Raw genomic sequence first — 20,740 nt, forward strand, 5'->3', positions numbered from 1 at the left:
TTGAGTTTTTTGAAGGGGTAAGAAGGGAAATGAGAGCAGTGCAGTTGATGTTGTCTACATGGACTTTAGCAAGGCCTTTGACAAGGTACTGCATGGTAGGTTGTTGCATAAGGGTTAAATCTCATGGGATCCTGGGTGAGATAGCCAAATGGATACAAAATTGACTTGATGACAGAAGACAGAGGGTGGTTGTAGAGGGTTGTTTTTCAAACTGGAGCCCTGTGACCAGTGGAGTGCCTCAGGGATCGGTGCTGGGTCCACTGTTATTGTCATTTATATTAATGATTTGGATGAGAATTTAGGAGGCATGGTTAGCAAGTTTGCAGATGACACCAAGGTTGGTGGCATTGTGGACAATGAAGAAGGTTATCTAGGATTGCAATGGGATCTTGATTAATTGGGCCAGTGGATTGAAGAATGGCAGATGGAGTTTAATTTAGATAAATGCGAAGTGATGCATTTTGGTCGATCGAACCAAGGTAGGACTTACTCAGTTAATGGTAGGGTGTTAGGGAGTGTCATAGAACAAAGAGATCTACAGGTACAGGTTCATAGCTCCTTGAAAATGGAGTCACAGGTGGACAGAGTAGTGAAGAAGGCATTCGGCATGCTTGGTTTCATTGGAGAGAACATTGAATACAGGAGTTGGGACGTCTTGTTGAAATTGTACAGGACATTGGTAAGGCCACATTTGGAATACTGTGTACAGTTCTGCTCACCCTATTATAGAAAGGATATCATTAAACTAGAAAGAGTGCAGAAAAGATTTACCAGGATGCTACCAGGACTTGATGGTTTGAGTTATAAGGAAAGGCTGGATGGACTGGGACTTTTCTCTGGAGCGTAGGAGACTAGGAGTGATCTTATAGAAGTCTATAAAATAATGAGGGGCATAGATCAACTAGATAGTCAACATCTTTTCCCAAAGTAGGGGAGTCTAAAACGAGAGGGCATAGGTTTAAGATGCGAGGGGAGAGATACAAAAGGATCCAGAGGGGCAGTTGTTTCACACAGAGGGTGGTGAGTGTCTGGAACGAGCTGCCAGAGGTAGTAGTAGAGGAGGATATAATTTTGTCTTTTAAAAAGCATTTAGACAGTTACATGGGTAAGATGGGTATAGAGGGATTTGGGCCAAACATGGGCAATTGGGATTAGCTTAATGGTTAAAAAAAAGGGCGGCATGGACAAGTTGGGTAGAAGGGCCTGTTTCCATGCTGCAAACCTCTATGACTCTCTACCCTCGCGCGGGATTTTCTGGTTTTGGGACGAGCACGGGTGGAAAATCCCACCCTAAGTATTTAAGTCTCTGGAGTAAGATTCAGACCCATAACTTTCTAAGTATTGCCAGATGATATCAGATACGGTGGGTGGTCCAGTAGCACAGTGGTTAGCAAACCTGCATCATAGTGCCAGGGACCTGGGTTCAATTCCGGCCTTGGGTCACTGTCTGTGTGGAGTTTCCCCGTGCCTGTGTGGATTTCCTCCGGGTGCTCCGGTTTCCTCCCACAGTCCAAAGATCTGTGGGTTGGGTTGATTGGCCATGCTAAATTGTCCCTTACTGTCAGGGAGACTAGCAGGATAAATACTTTGGATTACGGGGATAGGGCCTGGGTGGGATTGTTATCGGTGCAGGCTCGATGGGCCGATTGGCCTCTTTCTGCACTGTAGGGATTCTATGATTCTATGATATTGGACATGTTGTGGTTACTGAATACTGCTGCGACTACCAGGGCACACCTAAAGAATGAGAAGAGGAGCCTACATTAGATTGTTGTCATATTGACAATCTTGAAACAATAGCATACAACTGAATAACTCAGATGGTTTGGTGGTGTTTCAGCATATACATATGCTGGAGAATAAACAGTTCTCCGAGCCTGTACATGTTTCCTCTGCAATGCTTATATTTGATGCACCTTCGGCACACACTGTATCCGAGGTTGCGAAAAAAGTTAAGGATGAGCATTCCTTCAGAATTCAGATAATTGCTTTCGCTTTCTGTTCTGTGTATTTCCTCTGTCCAGGAAGATCTTGATTGGAAGATGACCCCTTCCAATCCCAGATCAAGTAAGATCATCCTTCTGTCAAGGATATTGGGGCTTGAAAGCTACATCAGTAAAGCACCTTTGAGTTGTTGCATCCATTCTGCTTTCCCAATAATAGCTTTAAAGGTGGCCAGAAGCCCCTTAAATGCTGTTGACATTGGTGAGCCTATCCATTGATCCCAATGCATCCAATACATCATCTAATGTGTCCCAGGGGCACCTCAATTTTATGTTAATAAACTATTACACAATAGTGAATGGTCAAAGAAAACAATGTTGTCAAAACTGCAACACAAAACACACTGAAACACAAGAAATAGAAGCAGGAGTAGGCCACAGGCCCTTCAAGCCTACCCCGCCATTCAGTACAATCACAATTGCAAAGTCACACCCATAATCGGGAATGTTTCCAATATGTTTGGTACATGAAATATTTGCTTCACCTTCCCAGTGTATTAGAGATTTTATTCAGAAAGACGTGTTGCTTTTGAACATGTTTCTTTAGTAAGGTTTTAATGAATGATAATATGGAAAAATGTAACCTCTACAAGTAGTCAGTAATGAAAAGCTGGGCTGATTTCAATTATAGAATCATAGAATCCCTACAGTGGGGAAGGAAGCCATTCGGGGCCATCGGGTCTGCACCAACAACAATCCCACCCAGGATCTTTCCCCATAATCACACGTCTTTGCCCTGCTAGTCTCCCTGACACTAAGGGACAATTCAGCATTGCCAATCAACCTAACCCGCATATCTTTGGACTGTGGGAGGAAACCGGAGCACCCGGAGGAAACCCATGCAGACACGGGGAGAACGTGCAAGCTCCACACAGTGACCCAAGGCTGGAATTGAACCCTCACTCTGGGGCTGTGAGGCAGCAGTGCTAACCACTGTGCCATTGAGTAGTAAGGTTGGAACATATTCATCTTTTTACTTCTTCAGCCCCATTATTTTAACATTTTCTTAAATATTTGTTTCCTGAAAATGGTTTTGATATTGTGATGGAATTCAATTGATTAATGGATTTGACAAAAATATGCTGTAAATTTTCCTGATCAGTCAAACAGGTTCATTTTTCAGAAACCTAATTCTGTATCTCATTATCCTCAACACTATTGTATTTGGTGTTTTAGTAGGTAAGAGAAAAAGCAATTTCCCCTCCTTCAATTTATGTTAGATTTAGACAATCCAAATACAAAATTAATGAAACAGGTTGATAACAATGAGGTTACAATTGGGAGCAATTGCTCCTTCCAAATGCAGTGAGGTGCAGTAATACCGACGATAATCACCTCGGGAATATAAAATAGATAATTGGCTAAATCACCTGATGAGTAGCAATCACCATTGGATTGCTGCTCCACTCTGCTCCTCCCTTCCTGTATCATGAAGAGGGGGGGGGGGGGCAGTGGGGGGCAGTGGGGGGGGGGGGGGGGGGGGGGTGGGGGGGGGGGGCGGTGGGGGGTGGGGGGGTGGGGAGGGGTTGGGGGGGTGGGGGGTGGGGTGGGGGGGAGTTGGGGGGTGGGGGGGGAGTTGGGGGGTGGGGGGGTGGGGGGGGGAGTAGGGGGGAGGGGGGTGGGGGGACGGGTGGGGAGAGGGGGGAGGGGTGGGGGGGGGCTTCAATGGCCTCTGGTCATCACGTCAGGTCCCAGTTGGTGGGGACTATACGTGATCCTCACCGGTGAGGACCTTGATCGATGAGCAGGAGAGGGGCATACTAATTTCAAAGTGTTGATTGTTATATTTTATCAGCAGGCCACTTTCTTCCAAAGGTATCTATCATTTTGAGAGATTTAAAAATATCAGCTTTGTGTTAAACCCTCACAGCAAATAGCGATGATAGAAATTAATGGAAAATTTTGAAACTTTTAAAATTCTGGTTTACTACATGTATTGTGAAATAAGTAAAACATTATAATCTTGTAGCATTTTAGATAGAGTGTAGACCCGTACCCATTTTTCTCTCTGATAACTTTTTATAACGCGATGATACATGATACTTTCTCAGATGTCGCTAACAAACAAGGGCCAAAATTCCATGCCATAAGGACTATGTTAATGATCATCGAATGGTGCATTCTTTCAGTTTTGACATGTGAAATCATACTCAGGTGGCTGCACGACTTTGTAAATTTTTGGAAAAGTGGCTGGAATGTGTTTGACTTGATTACTCTAATTACGGTAAGATTTTGTGATTCAGTGGACTTCATTAGAATTATTTAATTCTCCTTCCTCCTTCACTTAAATAGAGGCTTCACTTATTTAATGTTCTTGTGATGCCCTGTATAGCTTGAGAAATAAAATTGCCAATATGGCCTTCTCAGCCAGTAGCAGTCCCCTGTCAGTGATAGCGTCAGGATCAACTCTCTCAATGTAAAAGCAAATTACTGCGGATGCTGGAATCTGAAACAAAAACAGAAAATGCTGGTCTGACAGTATCCGTGGAGAAGAGAACAACAGAGCCAATATTTTAAGATAGGATGATTCTTCGTCAGAGCGAAGAAAAGGTCAGCACCTGCTGAATATCTAGTGAGGAGGGGAGTCCCGGAGAGAATGCTAGCAATTGACATGGTAATATATTAAAATGAGCTTCCTGGGGTCCTGTGGCATACTTCACGCTACTCTGCCGGCGAGGAGATTGGAAGATCAGAACTCGAAAACTCGCTGGCACAATTTACATTTTCTGAGTCTCTCCGGAGTTTGAGCATGTGCTGCCATTCCTATGGACAAAGAGAGCTGGCTCAAAATTGCCTCCCTGAATGAACTGGGTGGCACGGTGGCCCAGTGGTTAACACTGCTGCCTCACAGCTCCAGGGACCTAGGTTTGATTCCCAGCTTGGGTCACTATCTGTGTGGGCTTTGCACGTTCTCCCCGTATCTGTGTGGGTTTCCTCCGGGTACTCTGGTTTCCTCTCACAGTCCAAAGATGTGCGAGTTAGATACATTGGCCATGCAAAATTGCCCCTTAGTGTCCCGGGATACGTAGGTTAAAGGGATTAGCGGGTTAAATATGTAGTGATAAGGCCTAGGTGGGATTGTTGTCAGTGCAGACTCGATGGGCCGAATGGTCTCCTTCTGCACAGTAGGGATTTTATGAACACAGGACCAACATATATTTTATCCATCACATTCTGCAAACTCCAAACTGCCTCTTCCAATTTTACTGAACCTGCTCTTTTGACCACTTTGCATTGAGTTTCTGAAACGCGGTCATTTATAAAAATTAGGAAAAATGGTGCCCCCAACACTAAGCCTTGGCTACACTCCTCAATAATTAACCCCACCCTGACATGATGCTAATAATGAGTCCTAATTGTTTTCTACCCTTTGGCCAAATTCTTATCTATTCACAGGGACCCCACTCCTTTAAATTAAACTTCTGTATGAAATTTGCCCAATAGATCTGGAAATTTAGGTATTCTATTGAGCTCCAATCCCACAGTCCATTTTGCTTTTCAATTCCATAGGAAGCGAGGACATTTCTCAGGCGGGTTCTTCCTGTCCTAAATCTGTGTGATGGATTGTTTACTGGGATACAATTGGACAGATATTCCCTCAGTTTTACATGGAATGAAAATAAGACCAGTGGATCTGTAGTTTCCTGTGTCTGTTTTGTTCCCCTTTTTTGCATATGGGCACTATATCCAATCTGATTCCAATCTACGGATTCCTCACCTATGTCTAGTAATTCCTTAGGGTTATCAGATTCCTACAAATCTCCTCCTTGTCCTCTCTCAGTATCCTAGGATAAGTAGGACACCACAGTGGCACAGTGGTTAACACTGCTGCCTCACAGCGCCAGGGACCCAGGTTCGATTCCCGGCTTGGGTCACTGTCTGTGTGGAGTTTGCACATTCTCCCTGTGTCTGTGTGGGCTTCCTCCGAGTGCTCTGGTTTCCAGTACAAAAATGTGTGGATTAGGTTGATTGGCCATGCCAAATTGACCTTAGTTTCGGGGGGATTAGCAGGGTAAATATGTGGGGTTACGGGGTTAGGGTAGGATTGTTGTCAGTGCTGCTCGATAGACTGAATGGCCTCTTTCTGTACTGTAGGAATTCTATGATTCTATAATATCATCTATCCAAGGATACTTATTTGTAATGAGGTCTTTTAAACCGTTTTAATACTTCCATCTTACTTGTTTCATTAAAGTTGGTTATTTTGTTTAGGTTATCACTGTTTTGGGCAGCTTGATGCTCCGTTCCTCCCTGAGTAAATATATGCAGGAAGCACTAATTCATCATAATTACCATTTTGTGTTCATGCTCCATTTAAACCCTGTTTACATTCTTATAGTTTTCTCACCTTAGAATAGTTTAATAAAAGCAAAATACTGCAGATGCTGGTAAACTGAAATAAAAACAGAAAATGCTGGACAAACTCTGCAGGTCTGGCAATATCTGTGGAGAGAGAGAAACAGATGTGACGATACTGTGCCTTAAGAAATTTATTTTAATCATGTTTCTCTGCAGCTTTTTAAAAACAGGCCCTTATGTTATTGTTGCCACGATGTCTGAGCCAGTGTCCTCCAATTGTTGCTAAAGCAATATAATAGGCATCTTGTTTATTTTTATCTGGGCTAATATAGTGTCCTGGAGTTTTCTGACCCTTTTGAAATTGTTGGGTGGAGCATGGTCAGGTGCTGGCTTTGGACAGTGTTTTTCCCACAGGAGAAATCCAAGGTTTTAGTTTCACTTTGTCAAAAGCTGTTTGGACTGCAGACTGAAAGTAAAGTTTCTTTCCTCTCTCTCTCTGGAGTGAAAATTCTGCTGTCGGTGAGTTGCTAGCTAGAAGCTAAAATCAAGCAGCGTCTCTATCTCTCTCTCTCTCAAGGACTGCTTAAAGTTCCAGGACTGGGAAGTCAGAGTTTCATTTCAACATCCAAAGGGCCAATTCACAGCAGGTGTTAAAAAGCTACAATATCCAGCATCACATGAGCATACTTGCTTTCTGTGCCAAGCCTAGAACGGGGGTGCATGTTTGTGGAGGTTGTTTGATTTGGAACAGTATACTTCGCTGTTAATGTTTACAAAATATCATGGGGCTTTTTTTTGTAATTGGTAAAAGTTATGCTAATTTTCTTATTATATGTTAACTGTTTGCTTAAATAAATTTTGTTTGATAAAAGCTTCCTAGTGGGACACTTGAATCATACCTGGAGTGAAACATCTAATGCTCGTCCATGCCAAAATCAAAGTTGAAAACCTATGGTCTAGATTGACTTCATAAAACCCTTGGAGTTTCTGACCTGGGTCAGAACAGAGTTAACATTTCAACCCATATGATCCCTCTGCAGAAGTTCTGTAGAAGGGTCATATGGACTCACAACGTTAATTGTGTTTTTCTCTCCACAGATGCTGTCAGGCCTGCTGGGTTTGTCCAGCATTTTCTGTTAGAATAATTAAATATTGTTTAACTTTTGCTGCCATGATTCTTTTGCAGTGCCTCTTTTTTTAAAATTCATTTCTGGGATGCCGGCATCACCATCAAGGCCAGCATTTATTGTACATCCATAACTGTGATTGAGAAGGTGGTGTTGAGCTGCTTTCTTGAATTCCGTGTAATGTAGGTATAACCAAAGTGCTTCAGGGGAGGGAGTTTCGGGAATTTGACACAGCAATGATGAAAGAATGACAATATATTTCCAAGTCAGGAAGGTGGGTCACTTGGAGGAAAAGTTGCAGCTGGTGGCAGTATTTCCATGACTGTTGCTCTTTTTCTTCAGTGGTAGAGGTCGTGGGTTTGGAGGATGCCATTGAAGAAATCTTGGCGATTTTGCACTTTGCCTGCTGACCATTCTTTAACGTTTTCTTCATTTTCTTAGGGTCATCCCAGTGAACCTCTTCCTTTTTTCCTTCCTGTATTTGTAGCAGTTGTTTTTCATCTGTATATCAATTATTTTATATATATTCTCAGGATCACACTTATTTAGCCTCATCTTATTTGTGCTAAGGTTGCATTTATCCTTTGAATGGATTATGTTTGTTTCTACTGAGACTATTGAGCATCTATTTCCAATTTATTTGCTTTGGCTGTTCTGTTGTTTCCTGGAATTTAGCCCTGTTCAATGTATATACTTGATTTCTGGTCTTGGGTATCAGCAGGATCCATATCAGTCGGTGAAGTCAAAACTAAGACATAGGGTGGGATTTTACAGCCTCGCTCATCCTGAAACCGTAAAAGCCCGCCCGTGGTCAACAGACCTTTCCATGGTCCGCCCCTCGTCCGCTCCAATTCCCATGGCAGGCAGGGTGGTAAAATTCCAGCCATAGAGCTTTTCCATGTGAGAGAGTTTATTGACTTTGTTCACTCATTAATAATGCCATTCGTGGAAATTTCTTGGTGCAAAGATCCATGAAATTTAGGGAAAAAGGCCTGTTGGGGTTAAATTCAATCAAAAGAATAGGCCTCTTATAGCACTTCACCTCCGCCCAGTGTCTCAGCCACTTTCCTGGTTTCTGGAACTTTCTATTCTTTAGCTTACAACTGATTTTCTGTCCTTGTGTGTTGTCCCATCTGTTCCAGCTGTTTCTGTGGAATGTTTTTTGTCTATGGGTTATCTGGTTCCAAACTGAAATCCAAGTGCTTCCACTTTTCGGGTGGACCTCTGGTTGCTAAGCTTTTTTTTGTACCCTGTGTTTGCTTTAGGGATATGAAACCTTACAATGATGCAGGCAAAGATCAAAGGAAAACTAAAACTGAAATTATTAACCCTTTCTTAGCACACAAAGACAGAAACACAAAATTAAGCTCACTTAAACTTGTATCTTATTCCTAACACACACAATACAAATATAAATTACTTAAACTATCTCTATTTCCCAATACAATGTCTTATTAATTACATTATTCTGGTTTAATGGCAATTACATGTGATGAGTATTTATACACCTACAAATGGGGATAACTGGAAGATTGGAAGGATGGAGGAGTGTTGACTGTGAACTAAGTCTATATACACTCTCCAGCAATGAAAATAGCTTGGTCTTTATTTTAATTTCACCAAATGGTGTGGATCCAGTTAATAACATATAGAACAACTATGGCTCTAATTCTCCGATCTCGTTCACCCCTTCACTGCCAGCGTGAACAGAGAATTTGTCGCTCAGCCAAATTTTCATTGACTGACTGCAGGAGGACCGGAGAATCCCAGCCACAGGCGAGGTCGGAAAATTCCAGCCAATGTTCACATAAATCTGCTCCACCAAACTCTCAAGTGCACTGAAGGAAACTGCAATGTTTATAAAACTCATGAATATTTCTGATTCTCTTTTGAAACCAGTCTCTCGTCCCAGAGCTCGTCAAAGGAACTCATCTGAAAACTAGCATTGAACTTCACTTCTTAAAAGTTATTCGAATCTTCAGAGCTTTACGTTCTTTGAAAATGATGAGAAGATTTCATCAAGTGCGGTTGATTTTATTGGCTATGACAAAAGCGTTCAGGGTAAAGTTACATTAATTGCCTACAAATGTGGGTAAAGTGAATGTACGTGGGCAGCACAAATCTTACATTTGCAATTTAAAGCTGACATAATTAGTTAAAGTTCCATTGACAGAGTCTGTTAGAATCTTGGAATCCTGTTTAGCTCTGAGGTGTAAACTTCAAATCCTGACCATCACCAAGACCACTTATTGTGATCGCCCCAAAATTTTATGTTTCCACCTGTAAATGAATCCTTCTGCCAATTAAGCACTCCCAAACTTTAATGTTCAACTGCTCCCTGCTAGCCTCTCAACTCAACCCTTCTGAAATTCAGTTGCACATACCCTATCCTACTTTAAATCTGTTTATCCATCACATCTGTCCTCTCCGACTTCCCATTTTCCCCAATTTTCCCATCCCGCTGCAGTGAATGGAGATTTGGCTTGTCACCAAAATCTCCATCTTTACTGCAGCGGGAGCTTGGCGTGAGTGGGCAGTAAGATCGCGCCCAATATCTTTGGGCTAAAAATTTGATATCCATCCAATCATGATGTACAATTAACCTGTGTCCATTCAAACATGGGAAGAAGCCACACTTGAATTGAATTGACTTATTATTGTTACATGTATTATACATATATACAGTAAAAAGTATTGTTTCTTTCATGCTATACACACAAAACATACTGTTCATAGAGTACATGGGGGGAAGGGAAGGGTAGTGTGCAGAATATAGTGTTGCAGTTACTGATAGGGTGAAGAGAAGGATCAGCTTAATGTGTCAAAAATCCGATGGCAGCAGGGAAGAAGCTGTTCTTGAGTCTGTTGGTACATGTTTTCAGACTTTTATATCTATTTCCCGGCGGAAGAAGGTGGAAGAGAGTATGTCCAGGATGTGTGGGGTCCTTGACTCTGTTGGCTCTTTTCCCAAGGCAGCGGGAAGTGTAGATGAAGTCAATAGAGAGGAGGCTGGGTTGCGGATGGACTAGGCTACATTGATACTGGCTACATGAGCTGTAGGGGTGGCGGGGGTGGGGTGGGAGGGGGAGGTGGCAGGTTTGTGTGAAGCTAGCACTATTTAAAATTAGCTTGCTTGACCTTAAGCCAGCCCGTACCTCTTAAAGGTCAAGGTGCATTCTGGTTGCAGCAAGGACTGGAAGCAGGTGGTGGAAGAGTGTCTGATCTACAGTAAGCGTGAAGATGCCATAAAATGGCAGAAAGCAGGCACACAAAGTTTGATGCAGTACTTGAGGCCTTAGTACAGGAAGTGAAAAGTAATAGAGATGTCCTGTATTCACACAAAGCCAGGGGGCCGTCCAGACAAGCATTAGAAAGGAATGAGAGCAGATAGCCACAGATGTCATGGAGAACCCTGAGAACACATAAAGTTTAATGATCTCATGTGAAATGTCAAGATCAGTAAATTTATCTTCCAATGCCATATTCTACCAACTGAACCACTAGCCTGACATACTAAGGCTATGTATGGCCATATGTACCATACCACTTCACTCACCTACCAGCATTTTCTATCAAACATGCTCATTATCCACGTCCATAGCTTCACCTCACTATCACGTATTTAGCATTGCTTGAAGCCTCACACCGACACCACACAGCATGCACACACTGCCTGCTATTCAAACATGGCAACCGAATCACCCACGCACATTGCACCACACTCACTGATATACTTCCCTCTTGTCAGACAAGGTGGAACATATCTTTCCAGCAGGAGACAGGCAGAGTGAAAGGCCCTTGTACCATATCGGAGACAGTAGTCGCCATAATTGGAACAGTTGTCATTAGGCCTTGGACAGCAGTGGCCCTGAGAGCATAAAAGATGACCGCACATTCCGACCAAATCTTATCTCCTCATATTTCACTTTCTTCTCCTCACACAGCCTCTACATGATGCAGATAGTGTCAGCATGCATTTTTTATCTTCACCATCATCCTCCCCCTCATTCCAACCCTGCCCTGTGCCTTTCTCTTTTCAGATATTCAAGAACTGCCACCTGACCAGGTAGTAATGCAGAAGGCTAAAGGCCAAAAGGAGTGTGAAATGGCATGGGCCTGTCGGGGTCGGCAGGGATAGGATACAAAGAACAAAGAAAATTACAGCACAGGAACAGGCCCTTCGGCCCTCCAAGCCTGCACCAACCATGCTGCCCAACTTAACTAAAACCCTATACTCTTCTGGGGACCATATCCCTCTATTCCCATCCTATTCATGTACTTGTCAAGACGCCCCTTAAAAGTCACTACCATATCCACTTCCACTACCTCCCCCGGCAACGAGTTCCAGGCACCCACTACTCTCTGTGTAAAAAATCTGCCTTGTACATCTCCTTTAAACCTTGTCCCTCGCACCTTAAATCTATGCCCCCTAGTAATTGACTCTTCCACCCTGGGAAAAAGCTTCTGACTATCCACTCTGTCCATGCCTCTCATAATCTTGTAGACTTCTATCAGATCTCCCCTCAATCTCTGTCGCTCCAGTGAGAACAAACCAAGTTTCTCCAACCTCTCCTCATAGCTGCCCTCCATACCAGGCAACATCCTGGTAAATCTTTTCTGTACCCTCTCCAAAGCCTCCACATCCTTCTGGCAGTGTGGCGACCAGAATTGAACACTATATTCCAAGTGTAGCCTAACTAAGGTTCTATAAAGCTGCAACATGACTTGCCAATTTTTAAACTCAATACCCCGGCCGATGAAGGCAAGCATGCCATATGCCTTCTTGACTACCTTCTCCACCTGCATTGCCACTTTCAGTGACCTGTGTACCTTTACACCCAGACCCCTTTGCCTATCAATACTCTTAAGGGTTCTGCCATTTACTGTATATTTCCTATCTGTATTAGACCTTCCAAAATGCATTCCCTCACATTTGTCCGGATTAAACTCCATCTGCCATCTCTCCGCCCAAGTCTCCAACTGATCTATATCCTGCTGTATCCTCTGATGGTCCTCATCGCTATCTGCAAATCCACCAACCTTTGTGTCGTCCGCAAACTTACCAATCAATCCAGTTACATTTTCCTCCAAACCATTTATATATATTACAAACAGCAAAAGTCCCAGCACTGATCCCTGAGGAGTACCACTTGTCACAGCCCTCCATTCAGAAACGCACCCTTCCACTGCTACCTTCTGTCTTCATTGACCGAGCCAGTTTTGTATCCACCTTACCAGCTCACCTCTGATCCCATGCGACTTCACCTTCTGCACCAGTCTGCCATGAGGGACCTTGTCAAAGGCCTTACTGAAGTCCATGTAGACAACATCCACTGCCCTACCCTCATCAATCATCTTCGTCACTTCCTCGAAAAACTCGATCAGGTTCGTGAGACACGACCTCCCCTTCACAAAACCATATTGCCTCTCACTAATACGTCCACTTAATTCCAAGTGGGAATAAATCCTGTCTCGAAGAATCCTCTCCAATAATTTCCCTACCACTGATGTAAGGCTCACCGGCCTGTAATTACCTGGATTATTCTTGCTACCCTTCTTAAACAAAGGAACAACATTGGCTATTCTCCAATCCTCTGGGACCTCCCCTGTAGCCAGTGTGGATACAAAGATTTCTCTCCAGGCCCCAGCAATTTCCTCCCTTGCCTCTCTCAGTATTCTGGGGTATATCCCATCAGGCCCTGGGGACTTGTCTACCTTAATGTTTCTGAAGAACCCCAATACCTCCTCCCTTTTGATCTCAACATGACTCAAACTATCTACACATCCTTTCCTAGACTCATCATCCACCAAGTCCTTCTCTTTGGTGAATACTGACACAAAGTACTCATTTAATACCTCTCCCATTTCCTCTGGCTCCACACATAGATTCCCTCCCTTGTCCTTGAGTGGGCCAACCCTCTCCCTGGCTACCCTCTTGCTCTTTATATATATATAAAAAGCCTTGGGATTTTCCTTAATCCTGCTGGCCAATGCTTTTTCATGACCCCTTTTAGCCCTTCTTACTCCTTGCTTAAGTTTCTTTCAACTTTCCTTGTATTCTACACTTGCTTCATGTGTTCCCAGCCTCCTAGCTTTGACAAATGCTTCCTTTTTCTCTTTGACTAGGCTCATAATATCTCTCGTTATCCAAGGTTCCCAAACATTGCCATACTTATCCTTCATCCTTACAGGAATGTGCCAGTTCTAAATCCCTATCAACTCACACTTGAAAGCCTCCCACATGCCAGATGTTGATTTGCCCTCCAAGCATCTGCCCCCTATCTACATTCTTCAGTTCCTGCCTAATATTGTTGTAATTAGCCTTACCCCAATTTAGCACCTTAACCTGAGGACTACACTTATCTTTATCCTTTAGTACCTTAAAGCTTACTGAATTGTGGTCACTGTTCCCGAACTGCTCCCCCACTGAAACGTTGGCCACCTGGCCAGGCTCATTCCCCAATACCAGGTCTAGTATGGCCCCTTCCCTAGTTGGACTATCTACATACTGTTTTAAGAAGCCCTCCTGGATGTTCCTTACAAACTCTGTCCATCCACACTGCTAGCACTAAGTGAGTCCCAGTCAATATCGGGGAAGTTAAAATCTCCCACCACAACAACCCTGTTACTTTTACACCCTGCCAAAATCTGCCTACATATCTGTTCCTCTATTTCCCGCTGGCTATTGGGAGGCCTGTAGCAAACCCACAAAATTGTGACTACACCCTTCCTATTCCTGAGCTCTACCCCATATTACCTCACTGTATGAGCCCTCCGAGGTGTCCTCCCGCAGTACAGCTGTGATATTCTCCTCAACCAGTGTGTTCATAACGCAGTCAAATAGATTGAGTGTCAACCTGCAAAATATTGTTGTAATATGTATGGACTCTTGGGATGGCGGGCGCCGGGTGCTCACGATCCTGAAAATTCAGGCCCAGAAGTTATGGGTTAAATTATGAAAGAAGTTTGAATAACTTTAGTTTGCATTGCCTGTAGAGTTTAGAAGGTTGAATGTGATCAATATGTATTTAAAATGATAAAGGGAATTGATTGGGGAGATGCAACAAAGTTATTATCTCTGGGAGGGATCCAGAACAAGAGGGTATAATATGACCTAGAGCTAGGTTATGTAAGAATGAAATCAGCCGAAAGGGCAGTGGAAATAGGTAAAATATCCTTCTTGAAAGGCTGTGGTTGCTAGGTCAGTTGCAACTTTCAACACTGAGATGGCTACCTTTTTGTTTTGTGTTGGTATAAAGGACATGGAGCAAAGAATGCAAATGGAATTGCGGTACTGCTCCTGCTCCTGTTCCTATTCTATGATGTGCCAAGTCCATGATTCTGTCCCGAAACCTCGGCGGGCTCCGTTTGCATCCTTCCACTCTGCTCTTGTTGGCTTCGATTTATAGCTTCTCAAGAGGTAGAATTTCTTGTGGTGAAGGCCATCCCACCAGCCAAGTCTCCTCCGACATCACAGATATTTTGTGGGCCATACAGAAATCTCATCCACACCAGATTTTACTGAGCTTTTGCCATGGTGCTTAGTTGGGTTGGAGGTTCAGTATTTCTGGCTGCTGCCAGATTTTCCACCCTCGTTGCTGCACTTTAAGCAACTTCATCATGGATGCATGCCCCAGGCTCAAAGAAATTTAAGGATAATTTTGAAGTCCTTGGCTATTCAGAAAAAGTGGTGATTTCAGGATACTTTGACTGCATGGTGATAATTTTACCATCTGCCTCCTGTCTACTTTGTTGTCACAATGAGTATAAAACTAAAGGCATATGCTGTGTTGTGTGCTACAAATTGACAATGAACTTTTTATCCATTCTAGGCAATGACGTTCATCTTGCTGTTAGTGTTGATATTTGCATACATGTTTGCGGTCGTTGGAGTGAACCTTTTTCGTAGTTACACAGAATCTGATAAGCCAGGACTTAAGTATCACACAGCTTTTTGGTAAATACATTTAAAAAAATATTTTAAACATTATATTAGTTTTGCTTTTCGAGAAAATAATCCTTGCTATAAATGATTTATCTCAAAATAACTGTTACGAGTATCCCAATTAGGGATGTTATGAAATCCATTGAGTCTGTGCAGATTGTTACATTTAAGGTGTGAGATGTTCCAATGCATCATGGGGAAGCCCACTATCGTGGCCAAGCCAGGCTTGATAAGTGGCATGTAGAGTGTTAAGTCTGAGACTGCCAGAGAGGTAGCTCCAAAGAAGTCACACGGAAAGGCAAGCCACAGGAACAATAGGGTTTATTGATAAACTGTACTTCTCGCACTCCAGGTCCTGAGTGGCTGTAGGGGCGGTTTCCTGGGCATGTCACACCACGCCCCGGGTCACCTGACCCGTCCTCTTAGAGGACTACACCTTGCATGCATAACACGGACAACATGAGGTAGTCAGTGATCTTCCCGAATGAAAGCCAAAAAGGATGATCTACTGGTCTATGGATGTGGACACACAATGGAAGAAATCAGAGCTGACCATGATCAGAATTTAATAAGACTGCTGGAGAGAGTTCTCCAGATGAACTTGAAGCTAAACTTAGACCTTTGGAGAGTCGGTGCAGACTCAATGGGCTGAATGGCCTCCTTCTGCACTGTAGGGATTCTATGATGAAAAGGGGAATGTCTGATTGACACTTCTGGCTTTCTGTATTCATATGACTCTGTAGACTGCCTTTTCAAGGCGGTTTAAGAGCTCTCACTGAGACAAGGCACTAATGTAGCTCTGCTGTCCTTATACACATGAAATCCCTTGAATCCAGTATTACATGACATGAAGTTTCAACGACTGTACAACAAGTGAACTCCAGAGTGAGATTTTCTTGATTGTTGAGCACCAGTGATAGCAGATTAGATGTAAAATCTAATCATTAGATTAGAATCATTAGATGCAGACCCTTTCACAGGTTTCTGACAAATAATGTTGCCGAATGACCCAGTGAGCAGAGAATACACTTTTCTAAGATGGTGTTTCTAAAGCATTTAAATAGATTACAAAGGAAAAGCTTGTGATTTCTGTTGATTGATGATAACATTCCTATCAATGGGATAAATGATGTTACTGGAAGCAGCTTGGCTTTGGTCATTTTAGAGAATCATAGAGTCCCTACAGTGCAGCAGGAGGCCATTCAGCCCATCAAGTCTACACCAACAACAATCCCACCCCAGGCGCTATCCCCGCAATCCTACCTATTTACCCTGCTAATCCCTGACACCAAGGGCAATTTAGCATGGCCAATCAACGTAACGCGAACATCTTTGGACTGTGGCAGGAAACCGGAGCACCCAGAGGAAACCCACGCAGACACGGGGAGAACATGCAAACTTCACACAGACAGTGATCTGAGGTCAAAATTGAACCCGGGTCCCTGGCACCCACAGTGCTAACCACTGTGCCGCCATGCTACCCCATTATGGCAGCAATGATAGATTACTGGCAACTTCACAGTTCTAATATCTCTGGCTATGAAGGAGGTTGCCACCAGGTCATCATGAAATGGATGGGTCAGGAAACAGGAAGTTACATAGTGAATGCTATGGAACAGTGATCTGACTTTGGTTAGTTCAATTGGCGGAGATAAAAAGAGTGAAAAGTAGGAAGGTGATCAATAATACATAAGGGAAGAAGATGGGGGTGGGAAATATATATGTTTGTTTACTTTGACATTATGTAATAGAAAACAAATAACTTTATACCATTTTGATTATTTTTACCAGTGGTATTTTCAGCACATTGCAGACCCTTTTCCAATTATTTACCTTGGACCATTGGCACGCTTTGCTTACTGATATATGGCAAGTAGATGAAGTTGACAAAGTTACAACTGGGATGTATATAATGCTTTGGATTCTGATTGGCTCCTTCATATTCAGAAATATAATTGTAGGGATAATGGGTAAGCAATGCATTGTGTACTTTTTTGGCTAAGTATTACCAATATAGAGAAGATGAGATGTTAAGAGACTTAGTGCTTATCTATTTCAAATAACCAAAATGATTAATAGTATTTAAGAGCATTTTAGCAATCGCATCCTGTAATTCATTTAGCAACTAATTGTTTTGATTTATCATCCAGGAGCGTACATCAAAATATGTAGTCAAAAAGAAGGGCTTGCATTTCTGTGGCACCTTTCACAACCTCAGGATGTCCTTTAGTGTTTTACAGTCAATTTTTTGAAATTTAGTCTCTGTTGTTCATAATGACCATAAGATAGTGGAGCAGAATTAGGTCATTCAGCCCATCGAGTCTACTCCGCCATTCAATCATGGCTGATAAGTTTCTCAACCCCATTCTCCTGCCTTTTCCCCGTAACCTTTGATTACCAATCAAGGACCTATCTATCTCTGTCTTAAACATATTCAATGACCTGGCCTCTGCAGCCTTCTGTGGCAATGAATTCCATAGATTCACCATCCCGACTGAAGAAATTCTTCCTCACCTTGATAATGCAGGTAACATGGCAGCCATTTTACACACAGAAAGATCCTACAGACAGCAATGTGATAATGACCAGATAATTTGTTTCAGTTATGTTGATTGAGGGATAGATGTTGGCCGAAACACCAGGAGATAATTCCCCGGTTCTTCTTTGAAATAGCAGAAAGTGCAGCCCAGCTGAGAGAGTAGTTGGGCCTTTGGATTAACATCCCATCCAAAACACGGCGCCTCCGACTGTTCAGCACTTCCTCAGTACTGCACTGAAAGTGTCAATCTAGATTTTTCTGCTCAAGTATTTTGGGTGGGATTTGAACTCACAACATACTGACTCAGGAGCTAGAGTGTTATAGACTGAGGCATGGCTGAATCGGGAGAGTATTTCCCAAACAATTTGGGGCATTTTAGTGCCGCCCCCACGATAATAGTTAGGTGCAGGGCCGGGGAGAAACATTAGGGGCCCTGTTGCTTCTTCTTTTCCTGACCCCTTATTCCCCACACCACTGACCAATACTTAACCCTCCCTCTGACAAAACCATGCTGCTTATCCCTGATCAAGCTTTGCCCCTCCAAGTGAAGGTAAATGCTCTCCTTTAGGAGTTTCTCTAATAGTTTCCCTACCACTGACATGAGACTCACTGGTCTGTAGTTCACTGGTTTATCTCTACAACCTTGCTTAAAAAGCAGAACCACATTAGCTGTTCTCCTGTCATCTGGCACCTCCCCCGTGATAGAGTCATAGAGGTTTACAGCATGGACCCAGGTCCTTTGGCCCAACTTATCCATGCCGCCCTTATTTTTTTTTAAAAAACCCCTAAGCTAATCTCAATTGCCTGCATTTGGCCCATATCCCTCTATACCCATCATACCCATGTAACTATCTAAATGCTTTTTAAAAGATAAAATTGTACCCGCCTCTACTACTACCTCTGGCAGCCTTGTTCCAGACACTCACCACCCTCTGTGTGAAAATATTGCCCCTCTGGACACTTTTGTATCTCTCCCCTCTCATCTTAAACCCATGCCATCTAGTTTTAGACTCCCCTACCTTTGGGAAAAGATATTGACTATCTACCTTGTCCCTGCCCCTCATTATTTTATAGACCTCTATAAGGTCACCCCTCAGCCTCCTACGCTCCAGAGAAAAAAGTCCCAGTCTATTCAGCCTCTCCTTATAACTCAATCCATCAAGTCCCGTTAGCATCCTAGTAAATCTTTTCTGCACTCTTTCTAGTTTAATAATATCCTTTCTATAATAGAGTGACCAGAATTGCACACAGTATTCCAAGCGTGGCCTTACCAATGTCTTGTACAATTTCAACAAGACGTCCCAACTCCTGTATTCAATGTTCTCTCCAATGAAACCAAGCATGCCGAATGCCTTCTTCACCATTCTGTCCACCTGTGACTCCACTTTCACGGAGCTATGAACATGTACCCCTAGATCTCTTTGTTCTGTAACTCTCCCCAACGCCCTACCATAAACTGAGTAAGTCCTGCCCTGGTTCAATCTACCAAAATGCATTACCTCGCATTTGTCTGAATTAAACTCCATCTGCCATTCGTCAGCCCACTGGCCCAATTGATCAAGATCCCACTGCAATTGGAGATAACCTTCCTCACTGTCCACCATGCCACCAATCTTGGTGAAGGGGCACTTGATGAAGGGGCAGCGCTCTGAAAGCTAGTGGCTTGTGCTACCAAATAAACCTATTGGACTTTAACCTAGTGTTGTGGGACTTCTTACTGTGTGTACCTCCCCCGTGACCAGAGAGGAATTGAAAATTTGGGTCAGAGCCCTTGCAATCTCCTCCCTTGCCTTTCACAGCAGCCTGGGGCACAACTCATCTGGATCTGGAGATGTATCCACTTTTAAGGCTGCCTACACCTCCAATACATTGTCCTTCTCTCCTGCTGTGTACCATCTACCGTCTGTCCTCACCTGATGAATTAATGCTCCTCCAGCACTACTTTCAGTAAGCACTGAGGGTGGCAAGGGCACCAAGTATACTCTGCATTTGGGACTTCAATATCCATCACCAAGAGGGTCTCATTAGCACTACTGATAGAACTGACTGAGCCCTAAAGGACATAGTTGCTAGACTGAGTATGTGGCACATGGTAGGGGAATCAACAACAGTGAAAAATCTAATTAAGCTTGCCCTCACCAATCTCCCTGTTACAAATGCATATGTCCATGATGGTATTGGTAGGAGAGACCACCGGGCAGTTCTTGTGGAGGCAAACTTCCCTCTTCACCTTGAGGATACCCTCAATTTTGTTGTATGGCACAACCACATTACTAAGTGAGATAGATTTTGAATAGATCTGTAAAACTGGGCATCCACGAGGCACTGTGGGCCAACAACAGCAGCAGAGATTACAACCACAATCTGTAACCTCACACCTGGCACATCCCCCACTCTACCATTACCATTAAGCAGAGGGACCAACGTCGCATAATATTCGGCACCATTTGCGATTCCTCAGGTACTGAAGGAGTCCACGTCCACATGCTGCAGGATCTGGACCACATTCAGCCTTGGGCCGTTAAGTGGCAAGTCACATTTGTGCCACACGTGCCAAGCAATGACCATCTCCAACAAGAGAGAATCCAACCATGACTTTCAATGGCGTTACCACCACTGAATTCCCCATTATCAACATCCAGGGGTTGCCATTGACCAGAAACTGAACAGAAGCAGCCATATAAATACTCTGGCTACAGGAGCAGTTCAGAAGCCAAAAGTTCTGTGGAGAGTAACTCACTTCTGATTCGCCAAAGCCTGCCCACCATCTACAAGGGACAAGTCAGGAGTGTGATGGAATACTCCCCACTTGCTGGAAGAGTGCAGC

General features: G+C 43.4%; 1 protein-coding gene across 1 annotated transcript in view; it reads left to right on the forward strand.

Annotated features, from left to right (window-relative positions):
• LOC144511056 (cation channel sperm-associated protein 2-like) overlaps positions 1-20,740 on the forward strand; it is a 42,807-nt gene that overhangs the window by 5,432 nt on the left and 16,635 nt on the right. The window contains exons 2-6 of the mRNA XM_078241028.1: positions 3,114-3,182; positions 4,055-4,227; positions 9,329-9,490; positions 15,262-15,386; positions 17,166-17,344. Coding sequence (XP_078097154.1) covers positions 3,114-3,182; positions 4,055-4,227; positions 9,329-9,490; positions 15,262-15,386; positions 17,166-17,344 — 708 coding nt within the window. The remainder of the gene's footprint in view (positions 1-3,113; positions 3,183-4,054; positions 4,228-9,328; positions 9,491-15,261; positions 15,387-17,165; positions 17,345-20,740) is intronic.

This window comes from Mustelus asterias, chromosome 24 (assembly GCF_964213995.1).
Source record: "Mustelus asterias chromosome 24, sMusAst1.hap1.1, whole genome shotgun sequence".
Lineage (NCBI taxonomy): Eukaryota > Metazoa > Chordata > Chondrichthyes > Carcharhiniformes > Triakidae > Mustelus > Mustelus asterias.